General features: G+C 33.3%; 1 protein-coding gene across 2 annotated transcripts in view; it reads left to right on the top strand.

Moving 5' to 3' along the window:
• The window catches only part of SLAIN2 (SLAIN motif family, member 2), a 46,174-nt gene that overhangs the window by 18,575 nt on the left and 15,034 nt on the right, over positions 1-12,565 (top strand). For both annotated transcript variants that reach the window (XM_012724251.1, XM_012724250.1), the window contains exons 3-6: positions 120-284; positions 2,014-2,175; positions 5,178-5,537; positions 5,964-6,101. In XM_012724251.1, coding sequence (XP_012579705.1) covers positions 120-284; positions 2,014-2,175; positions 5,178-5,537; positions 5,964-6,101 — 825 coding nt within the window. The remainder of the gene's footprint in view (positions 1-119; positions 285-2,013; positions 2,176-5,177; positions 5,538-5,963; positions 6,102-12,565) is intronic.

Genomic DNA, 12,565 nt, shown 5'->3' with positions numbered 1-12,565 from the left:
TTGTTTATTCTATATTTAAAGTGAGAGAATGACAATGAATTTCCTAATGGGAAATATTTTGAAATAAAGTTCTTTTTCTCAATTACTCAGTTTGGTTACTTCCTTTCTCATTAATGCAGCTCTCAAGAGGCAGAATTTATATAATAATCCTTTCAACTCCATGAGTTACTCAAGTCCATACAGTCCAAATGCAAGTAGCCCATATAGCAGTGGTTTCAACTCACCATCCTCCACTCCAGTGCGACCTCCAATAGTCAAACAGCTTATACTTCCTGGGAATTCAGGTAAGGAGAGGGCAAAATGGTGTCACTGAGGGATGGTTTTTAGTTTACTGCTCTGCCTTATTCATCATTAGTTAAAGTTGATTTTATTTATGAAACTTTTATGTTATATAAGATCACCGAGGAGCTATTTTGCATCAGTTTCTACACTAGATTGCAGGATACACAGACATCCAGCTAGGTTATAGTCACAAACTTCTTTTTAGCATGTATTTAAAAGATTTTTAATCTTGTTATATTAAATGGGGTCACAAGCTTGGTTCTTTTAACCAATTGATGCTGATTGAAACTTGGGTTGTAAAAGCTACAGTTAAAAAGCTACCTGTATATAGAAGTTTTAATAAGCTTAGGTAGTATACTTAAGTAATGCTATAATGTTTCAAGAAGGCACTAAAAGAGTGTCTGGAACCACACTATATGAGAGGTATAGACTACTACAAATTAGAGAAAGAATATTGCACCCTGGTTGTGTGAGTGAGACCATTATTCTGTAGTTTAATTTTATTTAAAATTCACTCATTCAGTTAAACCTATTGTTGCTGTTGTTACAGCTAATATAGCACTCCCTTAAAAATAACTGTTAAACACCTCAAATTTCTTACCTGTGTATTCCTAAAAACTTTATTGACCTTACTCTTTAGTTAGTATAGGGGTTGTTATTTGGTACTTATTTCACCTGTGACTATCAGAATCAGTTTAATCTGCTATGTTTGCTCAATATAAAGAGTTTTATATGGGTACTAGTTGAATCTGACCATGTAGTACTTTTCCTGGTATCTTCTTGATAATATAAATGTTAACTATTCTTGCTCTTCCTTGTGCATTTCATATTGAAACTTACTGTTACAGTGAAGAATTCTGGAAATAAAAGCATTTCATATAAATCTCTATTAGAAATTTAAGTGACAGTGTTGGGATTTTATTATTCTTCTCTTGAAGAATTGTAACAGCATTTTCTTACAAACTAATTAAGCTTTTTTGAATATGAATATTCTTTTTTCCTCTGACCTGTCTTATATCCCCATAATACCCCCCCACCCACTCCCACACTTTTTTCTTTTTTGTTTTAGCATTTTTAAATGCAAAGTTTACTGGGAAGAATAGAAAGAAAAAAGAGAGGTACCAGCATAGTCACAGATGGACATGAGAGCTGTGATAGAACAATGATAGAACACTTTTTTAATGAAGTTACTTTTTTACCCCATCTTTGTATGCTTCATTTCTAAACTTTGTCCCTAAACCTCTAAGGAATCCTAATTTTTCTCAAATCACATTTTTCTTGTTTAGGAAAAGTAGGTACTTTTTTGAGGGAGAAAGGTGATGGTGTTTATTAATAATTATGAATTTCAGAGAAAAAAACATTACATAAATTCATCATGTTATAGAACAGTTTCATTGGCTATCTTATAAAAATTGAAATCTTCAAATATGTATTATTGAACTTCTCACAGTATTGCTAATACTATGTTGAGAGCTTAATTGTCACAAAAGAAGATAGGTAAGTTATAGTTATGTGAAAATGTGTTTTATATTTGCACTGTTACATATGAAGGAGTATATGTAGGATATATAACTTAATACAGTCCTGAAGAGGTCATTTTTAATGTCAATGTTTGAATTTTACGAAGAGAAAAAGTAGAATAACAATGAGCTGAATTAAAAGATTTAATGTTAATTGCAATAAATGTTTATTCCATTTTAGTTTTACCAAATCACCTTTTTCTTTTCTAAGGTAATTTGAAAAATTCATCAGACAGAAATCCTCCACTCAGTCCTCAATCGTCTATAGACAGTGAGTTAAGTGCTTCAGAATTAGATGAAGATTCAATTGGCTCCAATTATAAGCTAAATGATGTAACCGATGTGCAGATTCTAGCTCGGATGCAGGAAGAAAGTAAGTAATTGTTGAAATTGAGATCATTGTCTACCTCATAATTTTGTTGTGGGGATTAAATATAAAGTTTTGGAATTATAACAGAGTAGAAGTGTTGACATTTCAGGAGCTTATTCAAAATGTGGACTTGCTTTTTCATTAACATGTTTCCCAAATCCATTTTATGATGAGCAGTTTTCTGGGTGAGGATAGCATAAAGGCAGGTTTTTAACCTGCTTCTGTGATTGTTACTTGTATTCTGCAGGTTACGTTGCACTATACCAGTGTTACTCTGTTATCATTAGTATAGACCGGTGTTTCTCAACCCTTTTCACCAGTGCCTTTAACAAAGATCTTTTAAGACATTTTTCCCTTTTCTACCTCCCCCACCCCATGAAATTTTAATGCCACAGATATACCCCTTATGTACAATGAGTCACACCCCAAAAAGCAGTTTTACCCCCCCGGGGACAACCTTCACTTATAATTATGGTAGAGGTTAAAAAAATATATATATATATATTTTTTTTAAAGATTTATTTATTTATGCATATAGCACTAGTGCACAGGCCAGAGGTGCAGGGGCTTTGAGAGGATTCGCCAGAGACAGATTGGGGAGCAGAACAGGCAGACTGACTAAGTACACTGCTGAGGGGAGCAGCGGGCAAAACAGGAGAGGTCTGTTGTACCATATGGGTCACCTCCCTGGCCGGAGGTCCAATTTTTGCTGCAATGGCTTCAGATAGCTTCATAGTACCACACTGTAATCTGTTGTGCCACCAGGGGAGGACCTTAAAAAACGGTCTTTCTGAGAACATTAGAATTGTGAGAATTGTGGCATTAAATTAAATGCCACATATGGAGCTTTGCAGGGTGATCCTTGCAACTTTTTAAGTCACAGACAACTTTGAGAATCTAACTAAAAACAATGTTCTCTCAAATTAACAAAATTTTTCATATTATTTCATGGGTTCCTAGATGCCCTAACTCTGATGTGAATGTAAATTAATGGTGATACTATTATTCTGATCTGTACATTTTATTGTAAAATGTTAAGGGCTTAAATATAAAGTTAACAATATCTCTAAGCATGTACTCCTTGACCTATATAATATAGACATCCATGCACACATTTCAGAGTCTTGACAAGTTAACTGAGGGTAATGGATCATTGCTATAATTTCATTCAAAAACCTTTCTATTGTCTATATATAAAACAGACCCTTTCTTTAATGTAAACATAAGTAAGATATACTAAACTATAAAATTTGTTGAGAAACTGCAAAACGTTTCTTAACTCTGCTCATTTATTTCCTACTTTTATACAGCTTCCTTAAGAAAGAAGAAAGATTTGCTTCTTCCTCTGTCTTTAATGCTAGAAACTAATAACATGGCATCCTTTTCTTCTGCATTTTGTGTAACTTCTCACTGAATCTATGGTATTGTCAGCTAGTAAGAGCTAGTTATGGATATGAAAAGAGAATGAAGAATGTTGCCAAACTATACCTTAAATTTACATATTTCCTCGTAGAACCTCAACTTTTTAGACCCCAATATTTTGTTAGAAACTTAAGTAGCTATTTGATACAGCTTTCATTATTGTGGTTTAGTCACGGATAATGGAAATGCTTGCCTTTTCGTAATACTCCTGAGCCATATACATGAGTACTTTTTCTGGTGGTAAAGAAGAAATTGCTTAAAATACATGTAATACTTCTTCAAAAATACCAGTTTTATATATATATTAAGGAAGCTACTTTCCCTTTTACAATAACATTTCTCTAGCTTTTTGGTTAAGAAAAAAGTATAATTACAGATTTGCCTTGGTAAGCCGCCTCAATTTTAAGATGAGTAGCAAAGAATCAGAGTAAATAATTCCATAGTGATTGTAACTTTCTTAGCATCCCCATGTTAGTGGAAAAAAAGCATCAGGATCTGAGTTTTTCTTTTCTGAAATAGGGCTGCCTTATTTTTTTTAATGCTGGTCAGGTTTTTTTTTTGTTTTTTTTTTTTGTTATATGACTTAAGTGCCCATGTTTAATATAAATAGACACTAACTTTTTCAGTTAATCAATAAACTACAGTGCTTAGCTTCATACATATCTTTGTATGATTCTTGGTGTCCTTAGGAAACCATATTGAAAGTACTTTTTTTTTTTCTGAAAGTGCTTTCTGTGTAAAAATATATGACCTAAAGGTTTAAGTACTCTGTAACCAAATTCTTTAGACTAAGCAGCCAGTAGTTAACAGGACTTGCTTAAAATATTATCTAAATTAGATTCATTTATGGAATTGTTATTTGTCTCTTTGAATATCTATCAACATTTTTAGACTTTTGGAAAGGTTCCTATAGTTGTTGAGGTGTTTTTGAAAGTATCCATATATATATGGGACTCCTTTGAAAAGTCATGAAGTCAAAATGCACAAAATGATGTAAAAATAAACATACTATTTAAAAATGTCAGGAAGTCTTAGAATTTAAGCTTTCTTGAAATCTTATGTGAAGTTTTAGAATTATTTTACTCACGTCTCTTGGGTTATGAAGCAACTGAAATCTCATTTATGCACAACAATTGAATTCCTAAGGATAAGATAAAAGTTTTCTCCATCATCTTCATCAATAAGACTAATCCAAGAATTAAGTATTCAGAGTATTTATTTACTCTTTGATGTATTCTTTTCATTTATTGAGCAATAACTTTTCCTTCATAGTCCTTTAGTATTAATCTCAAATTTGGGAATCCTGGTTAAGGCATAGAAATACTTCTGCATTTCTGGTTCTACTTTGCAATGTAGATTTTAGGTTAAAAAAATGTTGAAATTGTGCAAAATTTATTAAATTTCATTCAATTTAGAAATAACTTTTTAGATGTGGTTTATGCATCTGTAGGAGGGAGGATGTCTGAAATGACTCAGGTGGAAAGGGACCTTTTCTATATCCTGTTTAAATTTTCAGTGATAGAGTTTTGCTTAGCTAAACCTTACAAATATAACAAAGGAAATAACACATTCATTATTGTCAGGTCTCCGGCAAGAATATGCAGCCACCACATCTCGGCGCAGTTCTGGTTCATCTTGCAATTCTACAAGACGGGGTACTTTTAGTGATCAGGAACTTGATGCACAAAGTTTAGATGATGAAGATGACAATATGCATCACGCAGTATACCCTGCTGTTAACAGGTTTTCACCATCACCACGCAATTCACCTCGACCATCACCTAAGCAGTCACCCAGAAATTCACCTCGTTCACGATCTCCTGCTCGGGGAATAGAATATAGTAGAGTGTCCCCACAGCCTATGATTAGCCGCTTACAGCAACCTCGCCTTTCACTTCAAGGCCATCCTACAGATTTACAGACAAGCAATGTTAAAAATGAAGGTAAAATAGCAGATTTTATTTATGTTAGATGTCTCTGGTAAAAAGTCATCCTTCATATTTCAGTATGAAAGAAACAATTTTTACAAAGATTTTGCATTTCAGATAAGTACATCAATAGCTTACCATTTTATTAATAGTACAAATGAAGAATAAAAGCAAATTTTGTTTGGCTTTGTTGTACTGATGAAGTAGTATATAAATGTATAGATTTTGATTTAAACAAATAATTTATGATTCTTTTTTAGAGGCTCTTTCTACCCATTCATAGAATCTGGATTGAGTTGCTTATTTTTGTGAGTCCTGCATGTGACTCTTCTGAAATAAAATAATTTGATTTTGAATGCTTATTACTCTCTCAGTCCTTTTCTCCATCTGAAAGAATGGTTTGGAGTTTTTTGTAGTTTAATTAAAATTCTAATGTTACAGAAAAACTACGACGTAGTCTTCCAAACTTGTCTCGAACATCTAATACACAAGTTGACTCAGTGAAGAGCAGCAGAAGTGACTCAAATTTTCAAGTGCCAAATGGAGGAATACCTCGTATGCAACCTCAGGCTTCAGCCAGTAAGTATCTTTCATTTATCAGTTATTTAAAGGAAGTAGAAAATTGTTATTAATTTTGTGATGTTAGTAATCTTATGCTGAATACCTGTATTCGGCTACATGGTAATTATTACTAGCTGCTGTAAGTTAATGATAGCTCTATTAAATTTAAGAATTCGTCATACCTAATGTTGTCAGTACTTATATTTGTATGACACTCTTGTGTTTCCAGAAATTTAAAATAAGCAAAGCCTAGCTATTTAATGTATAAATATATTTTACTTAAAAGCCTTACTATTCTGCACATTAAAACTAACAGAATTTTTTGGAGAAAAGTTAGGGAATAAACCACCTGAACCCAAGCAGCTTTCTCACTAGTGTATTAAAACAAGAAATAACCTATAAAAATAGTAGTACAATTAAAGAATTATCAAATTCTTAATGAAAAATAATCCACCAAATATAGAACTTCACTAAATAGAAAGGAAAGGTTGAGACTGTTGAATTAACAAGCATGTGCAACCCACATAAATTGAGACTAATGGAGAAAGAACTGAGACAGTTACCACGCTGAACCATAAGATTGAGCACTTTGTATTTTATTGTACATGATGATTTTAAAACTTTAAATGTTTTCCCAAAAGTATTATTAACTTGATAGATACAAGTATGTGGTCAACCTAGTTTTCAACAAAGTGGCAGTTACTTCCAAAAACCATAAATTTTCAGTCTGCAAGTCTCGTGTCACACAGGTCTTATCCTCTTGTAGACTGATAAAGTTCTGTTGTAGTCTATTACTGTCAGTGGCTCAAGTGATTGCTTTGCTGCCATCATTCATTTCTTAAAGCTGTGAGAAAGAAGTGATAGAAGCCAGAGGTTAATGCTTTTTATAGTAAAACTTTAAAAAAAATCCATTTGTTTTAAATTTTCTTTCATTCTTACTTGGTTCTGTTGTGTTTAACTTTGTGTTAAACTTTTCTTGGTAGCTTAAAATCAACAGATTAAGAAAAAATACATTTGAACAAAAATGACTTGTGATAGTATTAATAAACTTTCCTTCTTTGCCAATAGCATGCTATTTATATTACAGAAACACATGATACTGTAGCATACAGATATAATCCAATTTAAATCTCAGAACAGTTATGAAGTAGCTATAATTATTAACACATTTTAAAAATTAGGAAATTAAAGCTTTGGATAACCAGTAACTTAATCTTTTGAGATATAGCTTGGAAGTAACAAGTTAGGATTCATGCTCATATTGATCTTCTTGAGAGCCCAACTCACTTAAAGAAATTTGTTACATCTGTGATTTAGTAGTAAGACATACTTAGTTTGAATTGTTAAGTCCTAAATTTCTGAAGACTATATTTTCAAACAGCTTCCCAGCTTTTTGATAAAAGCAGCTCTATTTGTATCCTTTTTGACTCATTGTACCAGCTTTTTACTCAGGGTTGTTGCTCATGCCCTCTTACATGCTCTTTATTGAACCAGTTCTAGCATCTCAAATGTTTATGGAAGTGAAACTAATTCTTGAGAATTGCTGATTAAAAAAAAAGGTTGAAACCTAGTATAAAATATTAATAGAGGAGGGTCTCCCTGGTGGCATAGGGGTTAAATCTCATGCTATCAAGCTGTTCCCAGCCACTGCCCTCTGAGTTCCACCCCCCAGCCAGGGAGCCTACCCACATGGTGCAGCAGACCTCTCTGGTCTCATCTGCTGCTCCCCTCAGCAGTGTATTTCAGTAGATCTGTCTGCTCTACTCTCCACTCTGTCTCTGGTGAATCCTCTCACACACATCCCGCCCCCTTACCCCACCCACCCAGCACCTCTGGCCTACACCCAATTCTTGAATGCATAAAAAAATAAAAATAAATCTTTTTGAAAAAATGTTAAGAGAGGAGCCTTCCTGGTGGCATAGGGGTTAAGTGTCAGCACTATCACCACTGTAGCCTTAGTTCGAAAATAGTAAGTCCAGAGTATTAGCAAGTTCAAAATTTAATAAGGTTTAATATTTAATTAAAACTTTTTGTTTAAGCACTTTTTATATAATGTACATCATAAAGCAAAAATGTGTTATCTATTTTCTTAGAATTTTAATATATATCTTCGATTTATTAAAATGTATATGTTTTTTTTTAAATGTATATATGTGTTTTAGTGTGTATAACTATAATTTTCATAATAGTCTTAATTTTTATATTTAATTATTTATAAAAATAATAAGTTATATTTAGTAAATGTACAAATTATTTTATTTTTGTATGAGCTTCATTTATTAATGCAATACATGTTGCATTTTGTTTTCTTCTAAGTATTCTTTTTCTACCTCTTAAGTGGTTAAGCTTTGATTCTTACTTGCTGGTCTGCATGAACCTAACTTTGCAAGGTTGCTATTATTTTCCCTAAAGAATCACTTCTTTTGCCTTATTACTATGCCAATCACTGTTTTTATATGCTTATTTGCTATGGCTGCATTATTGTGGATGCTGGCGTTCAAATATAAACATTGTGAGAGTTTTTGACTTTTTTATTTGGAAGCTGTAACTTAAAAAGTTTAAGAAAACCAGAGCATTGCAGAGGTCATGGATACATGTCATTTTCTCAGGTTATCCAATCAAAGGAAGGGATGTTTGTAATGGATGGAGCTTTTCCAAAGCACTTTGTGTCTTAGAATACAAGAAGCACAGTTTTAGTAGAAAGTTTAGTTTCCAGAAAAGTAGAGACATTATTGGTTCAGAAATAAAGAAAGAAAAGGGCCAAAAACCCAAGAAAATCTTTGCATTTTGAAAAAATATTTTTATTCAAACTTTGATTAGTATTTTAAAATGTCTATTTTCACATATGTTGTCTCGGTTGAATATTACAACAACCCATATCTTATTTCTATAGACAGAGATTAGAGCTCCATGTAAATTATATGAAGGTCATATAACTAGAAATGTGGCAAAATCAGGGCCTCCCTGGTGGTGTGACAGGTTAAGAGGCAGCACCATGACTCTCCATAGCCACTGCAGCACAAGTTTGATCCCTGGCCAAGGAGGTGACCCACATGACACACAGACCTCTCCTGCCTTGTTCTCTGCCCCCTCAGTAGTGTACTTCAGTACATCTACCTGTTCTGCTCCCTACTGTCTCTGGTGAAACCTCTTACACCTCTTCCCCACCCCACCACCGCATGTCTGGCCTACACCCCAGTTCTTGTAGGCATAAATAACTCAAACTTTTAAAAAGTGGCAAAATTAAGGCCAAGTCACTTTTTCCCCCCAAATCCCAAAAGCCCCTTCCAGTCATAATTTAGATTACATCATGCTGATCTAATTGCAAATGAGTAGGCCTCTTGGAAAATATTCTTGTATTATTATTGGTTTGAGACCACACAATAAATGTTGTGTTTTACCACAAAAAAAGTAAAATGGTTCATTGTAATACTTAATCACTTTTTACATTTAGGCAACATATTTTTGTATAGAAAACTGAGTATACCTCCAGAACAGAGGTATTTAAGTATCATCTATATTTTGCTCTGGAATTCTTTCTGAAGAGGAAGTATTGGGGACAATTGTCAGCTTTTAGATTGCTGAGACCCAGGGGGAAAGGATTCTCATCTAGATTTTACTTAAAACTCAGCACTGAAAGATGAATTTTACATAATAATGAAACATAAATTGAAATACATAAGGTATGATCTGTGAATGAGCTGCTGTGAGTATGCATGAAATAGCTATAGGATATAAATATAGGATCCTGTTTCAAAACTAGTAGTGTAGTGAATTTTGGTCAATTATCTAATCCCAAAGAGATTTTATAAATGCAACCTTTCTGGCTCCTCCAGAACTTTTGACTGAAAACATATAAGATTGGGACACAGTATCTTTCTTGAATACATATTTCACCTTATTTATGGGACATATTTAAGTTTGAGAACCAACTGGATTATTTATTATGGAGTATCTTCAATGCTTGGCTAGATCTTTGGCTATTGTCCAGTAGTCACTCAACCTATGTATTCATTAATTATTCTATAGAGAGTTACTGGGTGTGTGTTAATTCCAAGCACTGGAAATATAAATGTGGAAGAGATACCTCATGCCCTCCAGTAGCAGGGTGCGAAATATCGATAGGAACTTCTGTGAGAACATAGAAGAGGTGTTAAACCCAGCATTGTAAAGAAGTTTTCAGGAAAGGTAGTGCATGATACTTGTTCAACTCAGCAAGAACTTATGAGTTATGAAGAAAAAGGAGGTACAGATTTTACCAACAGTGAGATAACTATTGAATTCTTAAGTATGGCAGTTTTGCCTGGTAAAATATAGTTTGTAGGGTGGGTTAGCAAGTGTGATGAGGTGTAGGTAGGGAAACAGACTATGTTAATATATTAGATTTTAATTTCACCCTTTAAAAATGGGAGCTACAGTATTCTTTTAATAAAATTGCTTCCTAGAAAATCTAGTCTGGATTGTAATGGAAAGTGGATTATAGTCAAGGAGAGACTGGAAACCACTGAGAATGCTGTCCCATAATCCTGGCAAGAAATAAAAATCTGAGCAGAACAGTGGTGCAGGGATATAAGATCTGGATTATTTTTTAAAAATTAAGCTAAAGGTGTGTGACTTGGTAACACTGAATAAGGTAGATAGGATGACTGAATGACATTTATTAACCAGTAAAAGTTTTAAAGCAGAATGTCATGGGGTGATGGGGATAGGGGGCATTTTACCTAGCAGTAATTAATGTTCACTTATATTATTTTATCCTTGTTTAGTATTTGCCACCTGGAGATACTTTTAATATCCTCCCCATTTGACGAAATTATGTTCAGTAAGAATCATGAAATGAAATGAGTTACAATAATAATGGTTAGGAAAAAAATGAAGATATTTTATTAAAATTATCTTGTTATTTACTGTCAGTAAAAAATAATAAAATCAACATTATAGTATATGGATTAATATATTTATGGATACATTTGACAGTCCCCCTTTATCTGTGGTTTCACATTCTGTGGTTTAACTGTTGTGCTTTGTCATTTAAAAATGATTTTGTCTTTCAAAAACTGCTCTGATAGGCATTTAGTTTTATTCTTATTTGGGTAGCGTGTTACTTATATTGTATGTCATGAAAATCAGTTACTTCATTTTGTCTGTATCAAGCAAATTTAGAGTTTATGGCTTTATTCTGTTTGCATTCTGATTCTTTAACTTACATTGGACACTTTTCACTTTTTCTGTAGATTCTGTTACTGTAAATCACCCATGAGGGGTAAATTAGGTCTAGAGGATTTACTGTAGCTATTAATTTAAATAGAACCTTTCCAAAACAGTTGCTTATAGGTGATAGTTGATAGTGAGATGGCATCAAAAAATTTTTAATGGTTAATAGGTAATGTGATTGCCAGTGTACATACAGTTGATTATTTTTGTCCTCATTAATTCCACTCTAATCACAATGGCCACCCGTTTTTCAAAAATACTACATATACTCTTTCCTATCTCATGTCCTTTAAATTGCTTCTCCCTTTGTCTAAAATGCTTTCCCCAAATATCTGTAGGACTCATCCTCTCTCCCTTCAGATCTTTCTGCAGACACCATCTCAGGAATATCTATCCTCATCACCTTGTTAATAACTCAGCTTAAATTTCCTTTTGCTGGCCCCTTAATTTCCTTAGCAGCTACTTCCATCTGGTAGGTCATCTATTTCATTCTTTATTGTCTCTCTCCCCTTTGATAGATTGTTAGCTTCATGGAAGTGGGAACTTGATGTAGTTGGTTACTGAATCCATCATACCTTAAAAAAAATCACTTGGAATAAAGTAGATAATTTGAACGAATGGAAATATGAATGGTGGAAAGTTTGGATAAATAATGTAAATGGAGAATGCTCAGATACATCCTGTATTTTTGTGGGGTAGGTATATGACGTAATGTACATCAAATTGGTTGTAAACATGTAGAATGCTGTAAAATTTAAAAATAAGTAAATTTGTTGCTTTTAAAAATGGTTTACTATTAGGCAGCAAGAAAACTGTTAGCATTTGTTGCATTAGGCAATAAAATGAAAGAGGAATTCTCTTAATGAGTATTCCTTTATCAGTCCAGTAACATTTATACTCTGGTCAGATTACAGGTGTGAGGTCTCTTTTCAAATTGGTAGAGTAGCATTTTAAGCCACTTAAATAGTTGTCTGCACTGGTAACTAGGTGTTGGACCCTCATAAGCTTTAACTCTAGAAGGCTCTGGGCTGCTGTTTACATGCTAGTTTTGAGAGTTCTGTTGCATTTTTTAATAGGGTTGAAGGAAATTTAAAACTCCTTATTGGTCAGTTTAAAATGCAGGTGTTTTAACTTCTCTAAACCCCTTAGTCTCACCGACACACATACACCCCTCTCATATGCATAGGTGCGAAGTCCAGATACACTGCTACCCAAGGTTTGAGGTAACAATTAGTTGTATTCCATAACATGAGGTTAAATATATTAAA

This window comes from Condylura cristata, unplaced genomic scaffold, assembly GCF_000260355.1.
Source record: "Condylura cristata isolate star-nosed mole 26May11 unplaced genomic scaffold, ConCri1.0 scaffold00012, whole genome shotgun sequence".
Lineage (NCBI taxonomy): Eukaryota > Metazoa > Chordata > Mammalia > Eulipotyphla > Talpidae > Condylura > Condylura cristata.
Note: the sequence above shows the minus strand (reverse complement) of the source record. Positions and strands in the feature narration are given on the sequence as shown.